The 24,559-nt window shown below is 44.0% G+C and overlaps 1 protein-coding gene across 1 annotated transcript; it reads left to right on the top strand.

Annotated features, from left to right (window-relative positions):
• Positions 1–15,028: 15,028 nt before the first annotated feature.
• LOC139378867 (uncharacterized) lies at positions 15,029–22,437 on the top strand. The gene is made up of 5 exons (XM_071121436.1): positions 15,029–15,168; positions 15,409–15,702; positions 19,977–20,231; positions 20,393–20,541; positions 20,758–22,437. The coding sequence occupies exons 1-5, from the start codon at positions 15,102–15,104 to the stop codon at positions 21,109–21,111; spliced, it is 1,119 nt and encodes a 372-aa protein (XP_070977537.1). The 5' UTR covers positions 15,029–15,101; the 3' UTR covers positions 21,112–22,437.
• The last annotated feature ends 2,122 nt before the right edge of the window (positions 22,438–24,559 follow it).

Raw genomic sequence — 24,559 nt, 5'->3', positions numbered from 1 at the left:
GGGAATGCTGCTTTTTAGTTAGCTTTGCAACAGTATCAAAAATACATTTTGGATTGTTCTTATTTTCCTCAATTAAGTTGGAAAAATAGGATGATCGAACAGCATTGAGGGCTCTTCGATACTGCACGGTACTGTCTTTCCAAGCTAGTCGGAAGACTTCCAGTTTGGTGTGGCGGCATTTCCGTTCCAATTTTCTGGAAGCTTGCTTCAGAGCTCGGGTATTTTCTGTATACCAGGGAGTTTCTTATGATAAATGTTTTTATGGGTGCAACTGCATCTAGGGTATTGCGCAAGGTTAAATTGAGTTCCTCAGTTAGGTGGTTAACTGATTTTTGTCCTCTGACGTCCTTGGGTAGACAGAGGGAGTCTGGGAGGACATCAAGGAATCTTTGTGTGGTCTGTGAATTTATAGCACGACTTTTGATGTTCCTTGGTTGGGGTCTGAGCAGATTATTTGTTGCAATTGTAAACGTAATAAAATGGTGGTCCGATAGTCCAGGATTATGAGGAAAAACATTAAGATCCACGACATTTATTCCATAGGACAAAACTAGGTCCAGAGTATGACTGTGACAGTGAGTAGGTCCAGAGACATGTTGGACAAAACCCACTGAGTCGATGGCTCCGAAAGCCTTTTGGAGTGGGTCTGTCGACTTTTCCTTGTGAATATTAAAGTCACCAAAAATGTGAATATTATCTGCTATGACTACAAGGTCTGATAGGAATTCAGGGAACTCAATGAGGAACACTGTATATGGCCCAGGAGGCCTGTAAACAGTAGCTATAAAAAGTGATTGAGTAGGCTGCATAGATTTCATGACTAGAAGCTCAAAAGACAAAAACGTCATCTTTTTTTTTGTAAATTGAAATTTTCTATCATAAATGTTAGCAACATCTCCGCCTTGGCGGGATGCACGGGGGATATGGTCACTAGTGTAGCCAGGAGGTGAGGCCTCATTTAACACAGTAAATTCATCAGGCTTAAGCCATGTTTCAGTCAAGCCAATCACAACAAGATTATGATCAGTGATTAGTTCATTGACTATAATTGCCTTTGAAGTAAGGGATTTAACATTAAGTAGCCCTATTTTGAGATGTGAGGTATCACGATCTCTTTCAATAATGACAGGAATGGAGGAGGTCTTTATCCTAGTGAAATTGCTAAGGCGAACACTGTTTAGTTTTGCCCAACCTAGGTTGAGGCACAGACACGGTCTCAATGGGGATAGCTGAGCTGACTACACTGACTGTGCTAGTGGCAGACTCCACTAAGCTGGCAGGCCTGCTGCCTGGCCTGCACCCTATTTCATTGTGGAGCTAGAGGAGTTAGAGCCCTGTCTATGTTGATAGAAAGATGAGAGCACCCCTCCAGGTGTCCGTCACTCCTCAGCAGGTAAGGCTTGGTCCTGTTTGTGGGTGAGTCCCAGAAAGAGGGCCAATTATCTACAAATTATATCTTTTGGGTGGGGCAGAAAACAGTTTTCAACCAGCGATTGAGTTGTGAGACTGCTGTAGAGCTCATCACTCCCCCTAACTGGGAGGGGGCCAGAGACAATTACTTGATGTCGACATCTTTCTAGCTGATTTACACGATGAAGCTATGTTGAGCTTGGTGACCTTTGACCGTTTCATCCTAACACTGTTGGTGCCGACGTGGATAACAATATCTCTGTACTCGCCAGTTTTAGATTTAGCCAGCACCATCTTCAGATTAGCCTTAACGTCGGTAGCCCTGCCCCCTTCGTAAACAGTGTATGGTCGCTGGATGATTAGTTTTAAGTCTAATACTGCGGGTAATGGAGTCGCCAATGACTAGAATTTTCCATTTGTCAGAGCTAATGGTGGGAAGCGTCTGCGTCTCAGCCCCCGTAACGGGAGGAGTAGAGACAAGAGAAGGCTCGGCCTCTGACTCCGACTCGTTTCTTAATGGGGAAAACCGGTTGAAAGTTTGTCGGCTGAATGAGCGACACCGGTTGAGCATTCCTACAGCATTTCCCTCCAGAAACCGTGAGAAAGTTGTCCGGCTGCGGGAACCGTGCGAAGGGATTTATACTAACGTTACTATCTGTACTTGCTGGTGGCACAGATGCTGTTTCATCCTTTCCTACACTGAAATTACCCTTGCCTAACGATTGCGTCTGAAGCTGGGCTTGTAGCACAGCTATCCTCGCCGTAAGGCGATCGTTCTCCTGTATATTATGAGTATAGTGACTGCAATTAGAAGGCATCATGTTCATGTTACTACTTAGCTTCGGCTGTTGGAGGCCCTGACGAACCATGTCCAGATAAAGCATCCGGGAGTGAAAATGTTGAGTGAGGGAAAAACCTAAAATATAAACGGTCATTAAAAAGTAAAAACCGTTAAGTTGTCAGGTAGCAAAGTAAGGTTGGCAACAAAACGCACAGCAACACGTAAACAAGTCTGCAAGTCAGAAACGTCAAAACTGAGAAAACTAGAACAAAGACAGGAGCAAGGGAAAACCGCTGGTAGGCTTGGCGAACAAAATGAACTGGCAACAAGCAAAGAGAGAACACAGGTATAAATACACTGGGGATAATGAGGAAGATGGGAAACACCTGGAGGGGGTGGAGACAAGCACAAAGACAGGTGAATTAGATCAGGGTGTGACAACAATAGCTACAGGACAGCTGCTTAAGCTTTAAGCTACTGTCTGGGATCTGGGAATGATGGCCATTTCAATTATTGAACCATTAATTATATTCTTGGATAATATAATGTATAAATGTACACCAAGGTAATTCTTTGTCATGCCTCATTTTAGGAGGATCAGATGGTGACAGGGGTCTCAGCAGGGTCAGGCAGCCAGGAAGACCAGTAGGTGACAGAGGCGAGGTGAATTTTTACAGTTACAACACTTTATTCTCTCTGTCCAGGAAACACTGGACAAGCCAGATGCTAATTTAAGGAAGTCTGACAAAGAGTATGTTTTTTTTAATCTCAACAAGTCTACAGATTCTCCCTCCTCCCTATTTTTGTTTGCTTGGAAATGTTGATACTGGAGACTGTTATCAGAAGAAACTGTGCAACCTACCATTTATAGTGGCTAATAAATGCATTGCCATTCATTGGAAAGTTAGTTATCCTCCCACAATGTATGGAAGAAATGTAAAGTTATGTACAGTATGACTAGATTTGTTTTAAGATTAAGGGTATACTATGCAACCTTCATAGTCTGTATTGAAAACATGCCCACGTCAGAGGAGATTCAGGCAATCCCTAGCTGCTGGGCTGCTCAGTCCTGGCCCTGGGGGACTGTACTGGCCCTTGGGGACTGTACTGTTGTCACTCTGGCTCTTTTATTTATTTATTTTTTATTTCACCTTTATTTAACCAGGTAAGCTAGTTGAGAACAAGTTCTCATTTGCAACTGCGACCTGGCCAAGATAAAGCAAAGCAGTTCGACACATACAACAACACAGAGTTACACATGGAATAAACAAAGACACAATCAATAATAGAGTAGAAAAATCTATATACAACATGTGCAAATGAGGTAGGATAAGAGAGGTAAGGCAATAAATAGGCCATGGTGACGAAGTAATTACAATATAGCAATTAAACACTGGAATGGTAGAATGTGCAGAAGATGAATGTGCAAGTAGAGATATTGGGGTGCAAAGGAGCAACATAAATCTAAACACAGTATGGGGATGAAGTAGATTGGATGGGCTAATTTACAGATGAGCTATGTACAGGTGCAGAGATCTGCTCTGACAGCTGGTGCTTAAAGTTAGTGAGGGAGGTAAGAGTCTCCAGCTTTATTGATTTTTGCAGTTCGTTCCAGTCATTGGCAGCAGAGGACTGGATGGAGAGGCGGTCAAAGGAAGAATTAGCTTTGGGGGTGACCAGCGAGATATACTTGCTGGAGCGCGTGCTACGGGTGGGTGCTGCTATGGTGAGCAGTGAGCTGAGATAAGGCGGGGCTTTACCTAGCAGAGACTTGTAGATGACCTGGAGCCAGTGAGTTTGGCGATGAGTATGAAGCGAGGGCCAGCCAACGAGAGCATACAGGTCGCAGTGGTGGGTAGTATAATGGGGCTTTGGTGACAAAACGTATGGCACTGTGATAGACTGCATCAAATTTGTTGAGTAGAGTGTTGCAGGCTATTTTGTAAATTACATTGCCGAAGTCGAGGATCGGCAGGATGGTCAGTTTTACGAGAGTGTGTTTGGCAACATGAGTGAAGGATGCTTTGTTGCTAAATAGGAAGCCAATTCTAGATATCATTTTGGATTGGAGATGTTTAATGTGAGTCTGGAAGGAGTCTAACCAGACACCTAGGTATTTGTAGTTGTCCACATATTCAGAAGTCAGAACCGTCCAGAGTAGTGATGCTGGACAGGCGGGCAGGTGCGGGCAGCGATCGGTTGAAGAGCATGCATTTAGTTTTACTCGCATTTAAGAGCAGTTGGAGGCCTCGGAAGGAGAGTTGTAATGGCATTGAAGCTCATCTGGAGGTTAGTTAACACAGTGTCCAAAGAAGGGCCAGAAGTATACAGAATGGTATCGTCTGCGTAGAGGTGGATCAAAGAATCACCAACAGCAAGACCAACATTCTTTATGTATACAGAGAAGAGAGTTGGCCCGAGAATTGAACCCTGTGGCACCCCAATAGAGACTGCCAGAGGTCCGGACAACAGGCCCTCCGATTTGACATTCTGAACTCTATCAGAGATGTAGTTGGTGAACCAGGTGTGACGACCCTCCCACTCTGTCTGCTGAGTTCTTTCTCTTTGCTCTTGTTTTCCTTAATAGCATGTCGGTGGGCTGAGCCGGCAGGGTCACCTGGGCTAGGGTGTGTCCCAGGATAAATACACCACTTCCCCATTCACGGAGGAGACTCTCTCAATGCAGACACAGACATATTTTGGTTGTGGTATTTTTTGTAGCTATTTGGTTTGTTTGCGTTGGCACCTTTCAAGACCCCTCATTATAACATGTATACAAGCGACCACTCACTTGCACTACTGACTACTGACTAAACACACACCATTGTTAATTGTATTTACTTTACTTCAGTTACTAAATATATTTTGTTATTATTTATCTCCACGTTGTCTCACTTTTTGTTACGGGCTTTGAGCCGGTTTGTGAATGAAAGCCTTGATCGAAAGTCTTAGCCAGGTCGATGAATACAGCTGCACAGTAATGTCTCTTATCGATGGCGGTTATGATATTGTTTAGGACCTTGAGCGTGGCTGAGGTGCACCCATGACCAGTTCTGAAACCAGATTCCATAGTGGAGATGGTACGGTGTTATTCGAAATGGTCGGTAATCTGTTTGTTAACTTGGCTATCGAAGACCTTAGAAAGGCAGGGGTAGAATAGATATAGGTCTGTAGCTGTTTGGGTCTAGAGTGTCTCCCCCTATGAAGAGGGGAATGACTGCGGCAGCTTTCCAATCTATGGGAATCTCAGATGATACAAAAGAGGTTGAACAGGCTAGTAATAGGGGTTGCAACAATTTTGGCAGATAATTTTAGAAAGAGAGGGTCCAGATTGTCTAGCCTGGATGATTTGTAGGTGTCCAGATTTTGCAGCTCTTTCAGAACATCAGCTATCTGGTTTGGGTGAAGGAGAAGTGCGGGAGGTTTGGGCGAGTTGCTGTGGGGCGCGCAGGGCTGCTTGAGGGCATCAAGCTTAGATTGTAGGATGGCCGGGGTGTTAAGCATGTCACAGTTTAGGTCACCTAGCAGCACGAGCTCTGAGGATAGATGGGGGGGGGGGGGGGGGGCAATCAATTCATATATGGTGTCCAGGGCACAGCTGGGGGCAGAGGGTGGTCTATAGCAAGCATCAACAGTGAGAGACTTGTTTCTGGAAAGATGGATTTTTAAAAGTAAGAATTGTTTCTGAGATTTCCATACCCAACTACAACATTTTCCGTCGAGACATAAAAAAAAGATGGGAAGGAAGTTGTGTTGGGGAGAGAGTTGAGTTATTGATTAGACTGGTGGGGGTCGAGCATGTAGGCGGCTCGGGTTGGCTGGGCGGTCTGGCTGAAATTTGTTATAGAGGATGTCGGTCTTAAAGGCAATCAAACGTTGTCTTTGTACTTTATTTGTGAGAGTTTTTCATTTGTTAGGCTATTGGTTAAAGGAGCAACAAAATATTGATTATTGAATTATCATGGATCTAGTCTTATCAATCACTTAAACATATTTATATATATATTTAATTACCGAACTGTGGGCATTTTTGCTTACTTTTTGTTGTTGTAAATAGAGACAGCAAGAAGGGCCATGGGTCATATTATATTGTGTAGAAATGCAGGAAATGTGCTGTAGATGCCCCCCAAAAATGGGAGGACCCCCAGACCCCCTGCCAAGTTATGTCCCCCACTACAAATACCACTGCTGGTTGATTTAAAAAGTAATAGTCAATCGATCAATAATATAATAATACTCTTAGCAAAAATGTTTACTTTTAATTTACAATATGTAGAATCTGTCACACCCTGATTGGTTTCACTTGTCTTTGTGCTTTTCTCCACCCCCCTCCAGGTGTCGCCCATCTTCCCCAATAACTCCTGAGCATTTATACCTGTGCTCTCTGTTTGTCTGTTGCCAGTTCGCCCTGTCTTGTCAGGTCTTACCAGCGTGCTTTCCCGTTTTCCTATTTCTCAAGTGTTGGTTTCCCGGTTCTGACCCCAAGCCTGCCTGCCATCCTATACCTGCCTGACTCTGACCTGACGACGAACCTCTGCCTGCCCTGACCCCGAGCCTGCCTGCTATCCTGTACCTGCCTCACTGACCTGATTACGAACCTCTGCCTGTTCTCAAGCTGCCCTTTGCCCCATGTTATAATAAATGATTGATAACTGATGCCTCCTGTCTGCACCTGGGTCATATCCTGAGCCGTGATACTATGAGAAAAGAAAGGATCAGAACTTTTGTGAAACAGCACAGTTGAAAAATATATGGCAAATAGAAATCAAAACTGGATGGTGTTCAGAGCTAGATGGGAGGGGTTGATTGGAGCTGAAGGATGGGACTAAAAACAAACAAAAAATAACTATTGTAAAATATACTGTGTCCATAAAATGTAAAAACTATGTATGCTGGAAGTAGAAGACTAAATGTTGTTGTCCATTAGTTTACTCCAATTAGGGGAGGGATTGTAGGGTTATGTTCCAGCACTCATGAGTGAAAGTGTTCATGATTATTTATTTACCAAAACACACTTGAACAAAATAACAAAATGAAAAAACGAAAGCGCACAGTTCTGTCAGGTAATGACACGAAACAGAAAACAACTACCCACAAAACACAGGTGGGTAAAAGGCTGCCTAAGTATGATTCCCAATCAGAGACAACGATAGACAGCTGCCTCTGTTTGGGAACATCACTCGGCCAAAAACAAAGAAATAGAAAACATAGAAATAAAGAAACTAGAATGCCCACCCTAGTCACACCCTGGCCTAACCAAAATAGAGAATAAAAGCCTCTCTATGGCCAGGGCATGACAAGTTAGGGGAAAATAATGAAGGAAAAAAAACAATATACAGTGCCTTGCGAAAGTATTCGGCCCCCTTGAACTTTGCGACCTTCTGCCACATTTCAGGCTTCAAACATAAAGATATAAAACTGTATTTGTAATGAGTTTCGTCTTCATACGAAGGAGAGTCGGACCAAAATGCAGCGTGTGGTTTACGATCCATGTTTATTAATAATACGAAACACGAATCTCCAATACAATACTACAAAACAAAACGTAACGAAACCCTAACAGCCTATATAGTGTGAACACAGGGACACATAGGACAGGAACAATCACCCACAAACACACAGTGAAACCCAGGCTACCTAAATATGGTTCCCAATCAGAGACAATGACGAACACCTGCCTCTGACTGAGAACCATATCAGGCTGAACATAGAAATAGACAAACAAGACATGAAACATAGAATACCCACTCAGATCACACCCTGACCAATCAAAACATAGAAAATACAAAGTAAACTATGGTCAGGGCGTGACAGTACCCCCCCCCCAAGGTGCGGACTCCGGCCGCAAAACCTGAACCTATAGGGGAGGGTCTGGGTGGGCATCTGTCCGCGGTGGCGGCTCTGGCGCTGGACGTGGACCCCACTCCATGACAGTTTTAATCCCCCTCCTAAACGTCCCTAAATAGGTTACCCACCACAATGATAACATGGGACAGAGGGACAGCTCGGGACAGAGGTAACTCGGGACAGATGGGTAGCTCAGCACTGAGAGGAAGCTCAGCACTGAGAAGAAGCTCAGCACTGAGAGGAAGCCCAGGCAGGTAGTAGAAACTACCAGAACCTGGCTGGCTGGCGGTTTCAGCAGATCCTGGTCGACTAGCAGATCTGGAAGAATCTGGTCGACTGGCGGATCTGGGAGAATCTGGAAGAATCTGGTCGACTGGCGGATCTGGGAGAATCTGGTCGACTGGCGGATCTGGGAGAATCTGGTCGACTGGCGGATCTGGGAGAATCTGGTCGACTGGCGGATCTGGGAGAATCTGGTCGACTGGCGGATCTGGGAGAATCTGGTCGACTGGCGGATCTGGGAGAATCTGGTCGACTGGCGGATCTGGGAGAATCTGGTCGACTGGCGGATCTGGGAGAATCTGGTCGACTGGCGGATCTGGGAGAATCTGGTCGACTGGCGGATCTGGGAGAATCTGGTCGACTGGCGGATCTGGGAGAATCTGGTCGACTGGCAGATCTGGGAGAGTCTGGACGACTGGCAGATCTGAGAGAGTCTGGTCGACTGGCAGATCTGGAAGAGTCTGGTCGACTGGCAGATCTGGAAGAGTCTGGTCGACTGGCAGATCTGGAAGAGTCTGGTCGACTGGCAGATCTGGAAGAGTCTGGTCGACTGGCAGATCTGGAAGAGTCTGGTCGACTGGCGGATCTGGAAGAGTCTGGACGACTGGCGGATCTGGGAGAATCTGGTCGACTGGCGGATCTGGGAGAATCTGGTCGACTGGCAGATCTGAGAGAGTCTGGACGACTGGCAGATCTGGAAGAGTCTGGACGACTGGCAGATCTGGAAGAGTCTGGTCGACTGGCAGATCTGGAAGAGTCTGGTCGACTGGCAGATCTGGAAGAGTCTGGTCGACTGGCAGATCTGGAAGAGTCTGGACGACTGGCAGATCTGGAAGAGTCTGGACGACTGGCAGATCTGGAAGAGTCTGGACGACTGGCAGCTCTGGAAGAGTCTGGTCGACTGGCAGCTCTGGAAGAGTCTGGTCGACTGGCAGCTCTGGCTGCTCCATGCTGACTGGCTGCTCCATGATGACTGGTAGCTCTGGCTGCTCCATGCTGACTGGCTGCTCCATGCTGACTGGCAGCTCTGGCTGCTCCATGCTGACTGGCAGCTCTGGCTGCTCCATGCTGACTGGCTGCTCTGGCTGCTCCATGCTGACTGGCTGCTCCATGCTGACTGGCTGCTCCATGCTGACTGGCGGCCCTGGCTGCTCCATGCTGACTGGCGGCCCTGGCTGCTCCATGCTGACTGGCGGCCCTGGCTGCTCCATGCTGACTGGCGGCCCTGGCTGCTCCATGCTGACTGGCGGCCCTGGCTGCTCCATGCAGACTGGCGGCTCTGGCGGCTCCTTGCAGACTGGCAGCTTTGGCGGCATCCTGCAGACAGGCAGCTCTGGCGGCTCCTTGCAGACTGGCAGCTCCATGCAGACTGGCAGCTCTATGCAGACTGGCAGCTCCATGCAGACTGGCAGCTCCTTGCAGACTGGCAGCTCCTTGCAGACTGGCAGCTCCTTGCTAACTGGCAGCTCCTTGCTAACTGGCAGCTCTAAGCTAACTGGTAGCTCTATGCTAACTGGCAGCTCTATGCTAACTGGCAGCTCTATGCTAACTGACAGCTCTATGCTAACTGGCAGTTCTGAACAGGCGGGAGACTCCGGCAGCGCTGTAGAGAAGGAAGGCTCTAACAGCGCTAAACAGGCGGGAGACTCCGACAGCGCTGGAGAGGAGGAGGGCTCCGACAGCGCTGGACAGGCGAGGCGCACTGTAGGCCTGATGCGTGGTGCTGGCACTGGTGGTACTGGGCCGAGGACACGCACAGGAAGCCTGGTGCGGGGAGCTGCTACCGGAGGGCTGGGGTGTGGAGGTGGTACTGGAAAAACCGGACCGTGCAGGCGCACTGGAGCTCTTGAGCACCGAGCCTGCCCAACCTTACCTGGTTGAATACTCACGGTCGCCCTGCCAGTGCTGCGAGGTGGAATAGCCTGCACTGGACTATGCAGGCGAACCGGAGACACCGAGCGCAAGGCTGGTGCCATGTAAACCGGCCCAAGGAGACGCACTGGGGACCAGCTGCGTAGAGCCGGCTTCATGGCATTAGGCTCGACGCTCAATCTAGCCCGGCAGACACGCGGAGCTGGAATATACCGCACCGGGCTATGCACCCGCACTGGAGACACCGTGCGCACCACTGCATAACACGGTGCCTGTCCGGTCTCTCTAGCCCCCCGGTAAGCACAGGGAGTCTGCTCAGGTCTCCTACCTGGCATAGCCATACTCCCTGTTAGCCCCCCCCCAAGAAATTTTTGGGGCTGCCTCTCAGGCTTCCATCCGCGTCTCCGTGCTGCCTTCTCATACCAGCGCCTCTCTGCTTTCACCGCCTCCATTCTACGGTAACCCTCCTCGCACTGCTCCAGCGAATCCCAAGCGGGCTCCGGCACTCTCCCTGGGTCGGCCGCCCACCTGTCGATCTCCTCCCAAGTAGTATACTCCATACTGTACTCCTCCTTGGGCTGTTCCTGTTGTTTCTTCTCCCGCTTCACCTTAGTGCGGCTACACTCCCCTGGTTTAGCCCAGGGTCCTCTCCCGTCGAGGATTTCCTCCCATGTCCAGAAATCCTTATTGCGCTTCTCCTCGCGCTGCTCCTGCCTGTTGACACGCTGCTTGGTCCGTTGGTGGTGGGTGATTCTGTAATGAGTTTCGTCTTCATACGAAGGAGAGTCGGACCAAAATGCAGCGTGTGGTTTACGATCCATGTTTATTAATAATACGAAACACGAATCTCCAATACAATACTACAAAACAAAACGTAACGAAACCCTAACAGCCTATATAGTGTGAACACAGGGACACATAGGACAGGAACAATCACCCACAAACACACAGTGAAACCCAGGCTACCTAAATATGGTTCCCAATCAGAGACAATGACGAACACCTGCCTCTGACTGAGAACCATATCAGGCTGAACATAGAAATAGACAAACAAGACATGAAACATAGAATACCCACTCAGATCACACCCTGACCAATCAAAACATAGAAAATACAAAGTAAACTATGGTCAGGGCGTGACAGTATTTGTTTGTGAAGAATCAACAACAAGTGGGACACAATCATGAAGTGGAACGACATTTATTGGATATTTCAAACTTTTTTAACAAATCAAAAACTGAAAAATTGGGCGTGCAAAATTATTCAGCCCCTTTACTTTCAGTGCAGCAAACTCTCTCCAGAAGTTCAGTGAGGATCTCTGAATGATCCAATGTTGACCTAAATGACTAATGATGATAAATACAATCCACCTGTGTGTAATCAAGTCTCCGTATAAATGCACCTGCACTGTGATAGTCTCAGAGGTCTGTCAAAAGCGCAGAGAGCATCATGAAGAACAAGGAACACACCAGGCAGGTCTGAGATACTGTTGTGAAGAAGTTTAAAGCCGGATTTGGATACGAAAAGATTTCCCAAGCTTTAAACATCCCAAGGAGCATTGTGCAAGCGATAATATTGAAATGGAAGGAGTATCAGACCACTGCAAATCTACCAAGACCTGGCCGTCCCTCTAAACTTTCAGCTCATACAAGGAGAAGACTGATCAGAGATGCAGCCAAGAGGCCCATGATCACTCTGGATGAACTGCAGAGATCTACAGCTGAGGTGGGAGACTCTGTCCATAGGACAACAATCAGTCGTATATTGCACAAATCTGGCCTTTATGGAAGAGTGGCAAGAAGAAAGCCATTTCTTAAAGATATCCATAAAAAGTGTCGTTTAAAGTTTGCCACAAGCCACCTGGGAGACACACCAAACATGTGGAAGAAGGTGCTCTGGTCAGATTAAACCAAAATTGAACTTTTTGGCAACAACGCAAAACGTTATGTTTGGCGTAAAAGCAACACAGCTGAAAACACCATCCCCACTGTCAAACATGGTGGTGGCAGCATCATGGTTTGGGCCTGCTTTTCTTCAGCAGGGACAGGGAAGATGGTTAAAATTGATGGGAAGATGGATGGAGCCAAATACAGGACCATTCTGGAAGAAAACCTGATGGAGTCTGCAAAAGACCTGAGACTGGGACGGAGATTTGTCTTCCAACAAGACAATGATCCAAAAATAAACATATCCAGGTGTTAGAATGGCCAAGTCAAAGTCCAGACCTGAATCCAATCGAGAATCTGTGGAAAGAACTGAAAACTGCTGTTCACAAATGCTCTCCATCCAACCTCACTGAGCTCGAGCTGTTTTGCAAGGAGGAATGGGAAAAAATTTCAGTCTCTCGATGTGCAAAACTGATAGAGACATACCCCAAGCGACTTACAGCTGTAATCGCAGCAAAAGGTGGCGCTACAAAATATTAACTTAAGGGGGCTGAATAATTTTGCACGCCCAATTTTTCAGTTTTTGATTTGTTAGAAAAGTTTGAAATATCCAATAAATGTCGTTCCACTTCATGATTGTGTCCAACTTGTTGTTGATTCTTCACAAAAAAAATACAGTTTTATCTTTATGTTTGAAGCCTGAAATGTGGCAAAAGGTCGCAAAGTTCAAGGGGGCCGAATACTTTCGCAAGGCACTGTATATATATACATATATATGTATATATTTACAGTGGCCTGCGAAATAATTCACCCCTCTTTACATTTTTCCTATTTCGTTGCCTTACAACCTGGAATTAAAATATATTTTTTGTGGGGTTTGTATCATTTGATTTACACAACATACCTACCTACCACTTTGAAGATGCAAAATATTTTTTATTGTGAAATAAGACAAGAAAAAACAGAACTTGAGCGTGCATAACTATTAACACCCCCAAAGTCAATACTTTGCAGAGCCACCTTTTGCAGCAATTACAGCTGCAAGTCTCTTGCGGTATGTCTCTATAAGCTTGGAACATCTAGCCACTGGGATTTTGACCCATTATTCAAGGCAAAACTGCTCCAGCTCCTTCAAGTTATATTGGTTCCACTGGTGTACAGCAATCTTTAAGTCATACCACAGATTCTCAAATGGATTGAGGTCTGGGCTTTGACTAGGCCATTCCAAGACTTTTAAATGTATTCCCTTAAATTTCTCGAGTGTTACTTTAGCAGTATGATTAGGGTCATTGTCCTGCTGGAAGGCAAACCTCCATCCCAGTCTCAAATCTCTGGAAGACTGAAACAGGTCATCCATAATTTCTTCAATTCTGACCAGTTTCCCAGTCCCTGCCAATGAAAAACCTCCCCACAGCATGATGCTGCCACCACCATGCTTCACTGTGGGGATGGTTTCTCAGGGTGATGAGAGATGTTGGGTTTGCTCCAGACAGAGAGTTTTCCTTGATGGCCAAAAAGCTAAATTTTAGTCTCATCTGACCAGAGTACCTTCTTCCATATATTTGGGGAGTCTCCCACATGCCTTTTGGCAAACACCAAAAGTGTTTGCTTATTTTTTTCTTTAAGCAATGGATTTTTTCTGGCCACACTTCCTTAAAGCCCAGCTCTGTGGAGTGTACGGCTTAAAGTGGTCATATGGACAGATACTCCAATCTCCGCTGTGGAGCTTTGCAGCTCCTTCAGGGTTATCTTTGGTCTCTTTGTTGCCTATCTGATTTATGCACTACTTGCCTGGTTCATGTGTTTTGGTGGGTGGCCCTCTCTTGGCAGGTTTGTTGTGGTGCCATATTCTTTCAATTTTGTAATCATGGATTTAATGGTGCTCTGTGGGATGTTCAAAGTTTCAGATATTTTTTTATAACCCAACCCTGATCTGTACTTCTCCACAACTTTGTCCCAGAACTTTTTGGAGAGTTCCTTGGTCTTCATGGTGCCGCTTGCTTGGTGGTGCCCCTTGATTAATGGTGTTGCAGACTCTGGGGCCTTTCAGAACAGGTATATATATATATATATTTGAAATCATGTCACACTTAGATTGCACACAGGTGGACTTGAACTAATTACGTGACCTCTGAAGGTAATTGGTTGCACCAGATTTTATTTAGGGGCTTCATAGCAAAGGGGTGAATACATATGCACGCACCAGTTTTCAGTTTTTTGAAAAAAAATGTTTTTCCATTTCATTTCACCAATTTGGACTATTTTGTGTATGTCCATTACATGACATCTATCAAGGCACAAGGCGAGACACGGATGCAGATGGTTGGAGTCTTTCAATGTTTAATAATCCTAAGGGGTATGCAAGAGAATGGTCGTGGACAGGCAAAAGGTCAAAACCAGATCAGAGTCCAGGAGATACAGAGTGGCAGACAGGCTCGTGGTCAAGGCCGACAGAATGGTCAGGCAGGCGGGTACAAAGTCCAGAAACAGGCAAAGGTCAAAAACCAGCAGGACTAGAAAAAGAGAATAGCAAAAGGAGTACAGGAAAAACAACGCTGGTTGACTTGACTAAACATACAAGACAAACTGGCACAGAGAGACAGGAAACACAGGAATAAATACACTGGGGAATATAAGCGACACCTGGAGGGGGTGGAGACAATCACAGGAACAGGTGAAACAGATCAAGGCGTGATAGAAATTAAAATCCATTTAAATTACAGGTTGTAATGCATCAAAATAGGAAAAATACCAAGGGGGATGAATACTTTTGCAGGGCACATTACAGTATATTTACAAAAATATATATGGGGGACTGGAAATTATGCAGACAATTACATTGATGGAAGCCATAATCTATCTACAATGTTCAAGCTGATCTACCCCCTAAAATAAGTACAAGTGAGCACTTAACACTACAGCTTAAACTGAGGGGGCGGGAAGTTGTGAGAATCGTATTTAGGGCAGGGAACTGCCATCACCTACTTAGTTTGTTTTGAGTAACTCAACCTTGACAGAGAACGATGCCAGACTTCCTCACTTATTACACTTCTACAATGAACATTTTATGGTTTCTACTCATCCTCACAGGTAACTCATACCAAAAAAAAATGTCAAGATAGTTAAGGTTGAGGTGACTTATAGATTTAATAAATGGTGCACATGTACTTTCCAAAGGGAATTAAGCTTTTAGGACAAAAGAAAAATGTCAAATAACAGTTAGGAATTAGAAAAAAATATGAAGGTAAATAGTTAGCCTGGTATGCTATTCGTGTTTTATCCCCTGCTGAAAAAACGTTGCACCCGGTGAACCTTTTCCTTTTTCTTTAGGGACCTGGGCTGAAGTTCCGTCAATAGACAAGTATGGGCTGAAGGGAGGTTTGGTGTGTCTGGCCGTTGCTGAATCCCCTGGGGAGCATAAAGAACTTAAATGGAAATTCAAAAGTGATGTAATAGTTGATAATAAAGAGATCTCTCCTCAATACAAGGAGAAGGTGCAATATAACCCGGTGAACCACTCTCTGTGCATTAAGAATCTGAAGGAAACGGACAGTGGAATTTACTATCCGACTGTTGGAAAATGGAATTTAGAAACTATTATTGAGTACAAAGTAACAATACAGGGTGAGTATAATTCAAAATTTAACTGAGGGCCCACAAAAAGGCTATTGCCGGCTCTGACTGGGTGTGTGGGTATGGATGTTAGTAAGCAGACCCGAGAAAACCACGTTGGTCCTTCATGATGAGTTCAGATGTTTTTGTGTCCCCTACCACCATCAAAGTTGCTCATCCTTGTTCTAAGGAAGTGGTCTCCAACAGGTCGATTAGGAGCTACTAGTAGCTCGCATATCACCTATGAGTAGCTCACCAAATAATTCTGAAAGGACATGCAATTTTCAAGTGTTCAACCGCTAGCCGTCAAAAACAAATCGTACAATCGCAACTTTAACATCATCACACCCCTAGTTAGCCATTATCGGCTTAAAAAGCCAAACCTAGCACAATATCTGACAATTAATTTCCAGCAATATTGCCCCTGTTTGTCTGTGTGGTGCGCGCGTTTGTCTATCACTCCGTGTGTAGCCAGTTGATGTGATAACTGTTTTGTGGGTAGGCTGAAATATGTCCCCCTAAACCTTCTCAATTATATGTTAATTGTAAAGTAGGCTTACCTGGCAGAAGTGTATCATGAGTAGTTATCATTTGTATCTGATATTTGTTATTTACAAACATTGCCATGAAATTAGCAGCAGTAGTACAGAACCATCAGGGGAACAGCAAATTAGAAGGCACATTACTCACTCACTAGCTGAGCAATTAAAGGGCCAGATGCACAATTCATATAAATGTGTTAGTTTTCTTCCAGACCTAAAAAAAAAAGTGCTTTATCCATTGACATGGACTTAGAACCTCAAATTCTGTTGTTTCTTTAAGAACAATTGTAATTTTAAGAGAGAAAAACAAAAACATATAAAACCAGGAAAAATGAAACAGAACATCATTTGGGTAAATTTATAACATAATTTGGGGAGAAAATCACATATTTTATAGGGCCCCCTTAGAGTTATTTATTAACCATTATTTGACCACGTAAATAGACAGAAAACATAGTGCACCCACTTTCTCTTGTAGACTAAAGACGCAGGGAAGAGTTGCAGGGGAGAGGAGAAGAGATGAATGTGCCTGTTTGAAAGCTAGAAAAAAACGAGTAGTTCGTGACATGTTTGATTTTTTTAAAGCAGCCCTCATTTTAGAAAAGGACCCCTGGTCTAGAGAGTGTATTGCATGTGTTAATTTCATGCAGGAGAAAGGCAGCCATGATGATAATACATTTTTTATATTTCTGTAGAGTGGAGATTTATTTATTTCGGTTTGACCTTTTATACCTACTTACATTTTCAACTGTGTATGTTGCTGGTTATTATTACAGTATAATAACTATTATAAGTTGAGAATATTACAGTACATTTCAAACCATACCCTATGTAGAAGCAGAAGTACAATTCCTGACTTAGGGAAAGCGAGAAAAATACTGGGAAATGAATCATTCTGAGTACCAAATGGCTGTATAATTGAATCGGAACTGCTGAGTGCTGAAGCGCGTAAAAGTCGTCTGTCCTCAGTTGCAACACTCACTAATAAGTTCCAAACTGCCTCTGGAAGCAACATCAGCACAAGAACTGTTTGTCAGGAGCGTCATGAAATGGGTTTCCATGGCAGAGCAGCCACACACAAGTCTAAGATCACTGTGCGCAATGCCAAGCGTCAGCTGGAGTGGTGTAAGCTCGCCGCCATTGGTTGGATCTGGGTTTGGCGGGTGCCAGAAGAATTCTATTTGCCCGAATGCAAAGTGCCAACTGTAATGTTTGGTGGAAGAGGAATAATGGTCTGGGGCTGTTTTTCATGGTTCGGGCTTGGCCCCTTAGTTCCAGTGAAGGGAAATCTTAAAACTACTGCATACAATTACATTCTAGATGATTCTGTAATTCCAACTTTGTGGCAACAGTTTGGGGAAGGCCCTTTCCTGTTTCAGCATGACAATGCCCTTGTGCACAAAGCAAGGTCTATACAGAAATGGTTTGTCAAGATCGGTATGGAAGAACTTGACTGCCCTGACCTCAACCCCATCGAACACCTTTGGGATAAATTGGAAAGCAGACTGCGAGCCAGGCATAATCACCTAACATCCGTGCCCGACCTCACTAATGTTCTTGTGGCTGAATAGAAGCAAGTCCCCGCAGTAATATTCCAACATCTAGTGTAAAGCCTTCCCAGAAGAGTGGAGGCTGTTATAGTAGCAAAGGGGGGGACCAACTCCATATTAATAACCATGATTTTGGAATGAGATGTTCGAAGAGCAGGTGTCCACATACTTTGTTCATGTAGTGTATATCCACATTAACAATCACTCTGGTATTCAGTAAGTATGAATAGCCATGCCCCTAAGACTGATTGACCAGAGTAGGTGCCCCTCTGCTATGCCTCACTTAGCCTTGTACATTTTTCACATGTGTAAGTTAATATTAGTCTGTAACATTTTCTCAAAAGTTAGTAGAAGTGAGCATTTAAAACAGGTTTCAAAAAAATATAATCCAGGGCCATACCACCGGATCCCCGTAGAAAAATGTACCCTCCCCCAATGTCAGAGTCAAGTCTATGCCTCTGCACACATTATAAACATTCCTGCAAATGTTTTCCCACATTTTCCTACAACTACGGTCATTGCTTTCTACGTTATAACCAGTGTTGTGTATTCATGGATGCCAAGGGAAGCTAGGCTCCCCCCAAAAATGTACACAAAAACCTAACAAAAAAAAAAACAATTTTTTTGTCTCTCAGTGTTTCATAATTTTCCTTCAATTTGCAATAGGCTTAATGTGTCTCACCGGAGAAAGCATCCTAGAGAGTGAAACAGCTCCCCTCTGTCGCTGTATGTGTAGGCCTTTTATCTGATGCTTTCTGGTCCAAAAGAGTATGACATTTTTGCCACCCGTAGCATTGAATGCAAGGGAAGCCAGAGAGCATTTGGCTTCCCTTGATAAAAAAATAAATAATAGCCAATCAGCGTTGAGCTAAACGTAGAGAGCTCAACTGTGAATGGTCCTGGTGCACCAAAACAAAGTGTCAAGGGAAGCCCTTGATGTCATCCAGTGGCTAGTTACACTATAGCTAGCTAAAATGGTCCCTTTCCTAATTAAGCCATGAATGGAGATAGGGATTTGGACTTGTGGTTTTACTTAATTCTCCGTACTGGCCAAAGATTACAATGGCGATTCTGATCCAACCACAAATTCATATATTGTGCCCCAGGCCTGAGAGGATGGAAGTTCAATATGTAGCTAGATGTAGAAGGCTAAATGTTAACTAGCTAATGTTGCCCATGAAAGAAAGTTAGGCTACCAAGCAAGCATTTCAGCCAGGTAGCCTAGGACAACAAAACATGAAAGTGTGTACTACTTACTGTATGACAGAGTGATAAACCGTTTTGTCAACACGAAAGAGAGGATGGCATTGACATTTCTTTACAAGTAGGGTGAGTCATAATGTTTTTTTCTACTTGCACGAAAACGAACACGCGCACACGCACACACAAAAATGAGAACCATGGACAGCCACATCAAAATAGAGTGAGTCATAATGTTTTTTTCTACTGCACGAAAACGGACCGGCGCTTGCGCACACACACACACACACAGAAATGAGAACCATGGACAGCCACATCAAAATAGGGTGACTCAAAATGTTTTTTTCTACTGCACGAAAACAGACCGGCGCTTGCGCACACACACACACACACACACACACACACACACACACACACACAGAAATGAGAACCATGGACAGCCACATCATATTTAGCTTACTGTTGATTGGACTAAATTATTTTTGGTGTCTTTTAGTTGCCACTGTATTAGACTAAGCATAGGTGATTTGAGGATGTTAAAATGTTGAAGTTGAAATGGTACTGCAATAGTGGAGGCAGCTGCTGTTTTCTTTGCAACTTGCGTTAACTCTATGTGCTTCCAAATCAATAGTTGTTTTGTGGTCCCAAAATGTTGGAAACATTCATTTGCTTGACCATGCTGTAGGTCATGTAACCGTTTCTTACATGCAATATGCTTTTGGTTTTGGGATGAAACAAAGGTGTGGTTGAATTTATTCTGCCACTGTGTCTTCTTAATGTTTCAGGCTTAGGCCTATATAACACATAAGTTGTAAGATGGCTTGTTTCTGGCTTTGCTTCCCCAGCGATTTTACCCACACACTGGTTATAACTGGTTTATGCACAATCATTATTTTGTTTTACTATAGGATTAAACTATAGGAGATTCCTCACACTCCTCTGACTCTTCTTGTCATGGATATAACCTTTTTTCCAACTCCACTGGTTCTTGTAGAAGCTGTTTCCATACCAGTCATGAAGGTGGTGTCTCTCTACTCCAACTCAAGTAGGGGACAATGTAACATCACAGTGAACTGTTCTGTTAAAGACGTCTGGGCATTGTCTGTCTGTAACGGGCGTCAGTGCACACTGTCACAACAGTCACTCACCGTAGTCAATATCACCATCTCCAATGACAACAGCACTATCCAGTGCACAGGCAAAAATCACGTCAGTGCAGAGACCAACTCACAACCCATGAAGGACATATGTAAGTCCAATTTACTAGCTTCCACCTTCTGTGCCTCTATCATTGTTAAAAAAAAGATCAATTTCAAAGTTTCAAAATATAATTTCTGTTAACATAATTATGTTACAATTTTCCAGCGAAAATGTGAATAACAATGTGTGTGTGTGTGTGCGACATCACAGGCATTGTGAAAGGTGGGAAAGCTTCAGAATACCCAGTTGGCATCATTGTGGGCAGTGTTACTGGATTGCTACTCATTATTGTGTTTGTTGGAATACGACGCATCAAATCAACCAGAAGAAGGGCCCGTAAAAACGAGCTGCCACTGCAGGTACCATCTCTGTCCATCATATATCTATTGTCAGTGTCCCGGAAAAACCTTGTATCTCAAAAAAGTGTTTTCCCCCCCCCCAGCTCTATCGCCACGTAGTCATGTCACATGGAGGGAATGACTACTTTCAGTAGTTAAAGAACAAATGTTTCTCAAAATGTTTTAAAGAATGATCATTTGAATGTTGATACAGTATAATGTCTCACATCCTAACAGGTCAACCCAGTGAGCGCTCCACAAGGGGAGAGACCGGGACCACAAAACACAGGGGCTTCTGACGTAACAACCATCTACGTCACTGTAGGGAAACCAGGAGCTGCAGGAGTGGAGCTCCCGTCACCAGAAGAGATGCCAGAGTCACAGTCAGCGGCAATCTACAGCACTGTGCAGCAACCAGCTGCAGAAGAGTCTCACCTAGTGGACAAAGTGGGCGCTGCAAAAGAAGACAGACCAGGGCCGCAGAGCCCCACATCGATCTACAGCACTGTACAGAAACCAGCAGCAGCACAGTGTTGCCCAGTGGACAAATACAGGAATAATCTCAACAAACCAGACAGAGCTGCTCAATAGGAGATAAACTACCCCTCCGTCCCTCTCACAGTTACCCTGCTATTACATTGACTAAGACTTGACCCCTAGACTCAGATAGCGAAAAGCAAAACACGGGAAATTGTGAACGAGGAAGAATGAGGGGAAATTGAATATAAAAAAAAAAACATTACTTATTTTGCTTAATTAATCATTCCATCTGTACATGCTTTATTAAAAATACATGTATACAAAACAGCTGAAAAGAAAAATGGGAATCCCGTGTTTGATCCCATCTTCAACAAACTGAAAAGAAGGTTGAGATGACAGGCTCAACCAAACAATAGCAATAAAAAGACACGGACAACCAATCAACTGTATATCATATTTTTTTGGTTATCATTTTTGTAATAAGTACCATATCTAATTGGCTAAAATTCACTAAATGTAAATCGCTGGTAAATGACTGAAATGTCCAATGTAAATGATCGATGAGAAAGCGCATTTACAAATATCAATAGAAAAGTTTCAATCAATTTCTGTAGGATCTGTTACATCTAGCTGGCTATGTGGTAGAACTACACAGGTACTATACAGGTATGACAGATTCAATGAAACTAATGTTCTATGACTGAATGGAATTTCTTTGAATTGCACTTAATTCAATTCTACTCCCTGCCACTCAAACTCAAATTATACATCATGTGGGGTGTGGCCAATTCAATTAGAATTTCAACTCATGAGTTGAATGGCAGTCAATTCCAAAGTTCAGAATTGAGCCCAACCCTGGTGAGAATGTGTTTGTTATTGTGTATTTGAATAAATGCTTTTGAGTGTACAATGTATACATGCTTTTAAGTGTGTGTATGTGTGTGTGTACTGTAAATTAGCCTTAAACATGTCCTTACTTGATGCTGTCATTAAGATTTGTATTGTCAATCCAGACCCACTGTCCGTCTTACATCGCTTCTGTCAGTCCAATCCAGGGGAGTGTCTGCAACCCTTCTCCTCGGTGATGTAGTCAAGTCACTTAACCACGAGCCTGAGTCGAGTCCCAAGTCCCTAGTGTTTGAGGTCCGAGTCCTTTATTCTCAAGTCGAGTCATGGATGCAGATGTCCTCCGTCACGGATGCAAGCGTATCGACTTTGTTCGTTGCTGGAGAAGTAGTAGCATGATCCACTGTGAAACTCCAAGACAGGATAACATTGTGCCTTCCCTCACTCTTCTCCGGAAGCAATCTAAATGGAATTACTCACAGTACTATATCCTGATATGTTCATGTTAAATGTGTGTGTTCCCGTTTAAGAGTGCACGAGAGTTGCGGACAAAAATCCCCCCCCCAAACATAAAAAAATATTTTTACATGACCCTCTGCTTGTACTGTACACATTTTGTTTGACCCTTTAACCCTCATAATATACAAAAAAAAGATTACTGTACCACCACAAATAACAATAACTGTAGCAACCCTGCGTTTATAAACATGGATATCGACATAAACACTTTAGCATGGTTTTGTGGCATAGTCGATGTCACGCAGGGCTATGGGCCAGAAGGTTGAGGGTTTGTCGCCCGACATCCCAAAGGACGCAAGTTTGAATCTCATCATGGACAACTTTGTCATTTTAGTTAATTAGCAACTTTTCAACTACTTACCACTTTGCAACCACTTAGCATGATGACTAACTCAAAACCTAACCTTAACCCTTTTAGCTAACCCTTCCTCTAACCCTAACCTTAACCCTTTAACCTAGAATTCATAACATATCAATTTGCAAATTCAGATCATATTGTACATTTTTCAAATTCATAACATATACTGAACAAAAATATAAATCCGCCATGCAACAATTTGCAGTTACAGTTCATATAAGGAAATCAGTCAATTGAAATAAATGATTGAGGTCCTAATCGATTCACATGACTGGGAATACAGATATACATCTTGTCAAAGATACCTTCAAAAAAGGTAGGGGAATGGATCAGAAAACCAGTCAGTATCTGATATGACCACCATTTGCCTCACGCATAGAGTTGATCAGGCTGTTGATTTTGACCTGTGGAATGTCGTCCCACTCCTCTTCAACGGCTGTGCAAAGTTTCTGGATGTTGGTGGGAACTGGAACACGCTGTCATGCACGTCGATCCAGAGCATCCCAAACATGCTAAATGGGTGACGTGTGGTAAGTATGCAGGCCATGGAAGGACTGTGACATTATTAGCTTCCAAGAATTGTGTACAGATCCTTGCGACATGGGGCTGTACATTATCATGCTGAAACATGAGGTGATGGCGGTGGATGAATGGCATTGTATTGGGCCTCAGGATCTCGTCACGGTATCTCTGTGCATTCAAATTGCCATCGATGAAATGCAGTTGTGTAAGTTGTCCGTAGCTTATGCCTGCCCATACCAAAAACCCCACCACCATGGAGCGCTCTCTTCACAATTAAAATCAGCAAACTGCTCACCCACACAATGCCATACACACTGTACTGGGCCATCTGCCATAAAAGGTAATACATTTAAAAAAATTAAATGACAGATACGCACAGTGCCTTTAGAAAGTATTCACAACCCTTGATTTTTCCCACACTTTGTTGTTACAGCATGCATTTAAAATTGATTAAATGCATATATTTTGTGTCACTGGCCTACACACAATACCCCATAATGTCAATGTTTTTTGCATTTGTTTTACAAATTAATAAAAAATGAAAACCTGAAATATCTTGAGTCAATAATTATTCAACCCCTTTGTGATGGCAAACCTAAATAGTTTCAGGAGTATAAATGTGCTTAACAAGTCAAATAATAAGTTGCATGGACTCACTCGGTGTGAAATAAGTGTTTTACATGATTTTTGGATGACCACCACATCTCTGTACCTCACACATACAATTATCTGTAAAGCCCCTTTGTCGAGCAGTGGATTTTTCAAACAAAGGTTAAACCACAAAGACCAGGTAGGTTTTCCAATGAAGTGACAACACAGAGTCACTACAAAGATAAACTCCTCTCACAGTCAACTGTGTTTATTTTCAGCAAACTTAACATATGTAGATATTTGTATGAACATAACAAGATTCAACAACTGAGACATAAACAGAACAAGTTCCACAGACATGTGACTAACATAAATTGAATAATGTGTCCCTGAACAAAGGGGGGGGGGGGGTCAAAATCAAAAGTAACAGTCAGTATCTGGTGTGGCCACCAGCTGCATTAAGTAATGCAGTGCATCTTCTCCTCATGGACTGCACCAGATGTGCCAGTTCTTGCTCTGAGATGTTACCCAACTCTTCCACCAAGGCACCTGCAAGTTCCCGGACACTTCTGGGGGGAATGGCCCTAGCCCTCTCCCGCCGATCCAACAGGTCCCAGACGTGCTCAATGGAATTGAGATCCGGGTTCTTTGCTGACCATGGCAGAACACATGCTTCAAGAGGGCCACCATTGTTCCTGTTCCCAAGAAAGCTAAGGTAACTGA

Source organism: Oncorhynchus clarkii, chromosome 21 (assembly GCF_045791955.1).
Source record: "Oncorhynchus clarkii lewisi isolate Uvic-CL-2024 chromosome 21, UVic_Ocla_1.0, whole genome shotgun sequence".
In the NCBI taxonomy this organism is placed as follows: Eukaryota; Metazoa; Chordata; class Actinopteri; order Salmoniformes; family Salmonidae; genus Oncorhynchus; species Oncorhynchus clarkii.
This window is presented reverse-complemented; position numbering and strand designations above follow the sequence as displayed.

Excerpts from the sequence above, each read along its gene's own strand:
- LOC139378867 (XM_071121436.1), top strand. The coding sequence starts at position 15,102 with ATGCCAGACTTCCTCACTTATTACACTTCTACAATGAACATTTTATGG. Across the intron at positions 20,232-20,392 it reads ACAACCCATGAAGGACATAT|GCATTGTGAAAGGTGGGAAA; the intron begins GTAAGTCCAATT and ends GCGACATCACAG. Across the intron at positions 20,542-20,757 it reads AAAACGAGCTGCCACTGCAG|GTCAACCCAGTGAGCGCTCC; the intron begins GTACCATCTCTG and ends ACATCCTAACAG.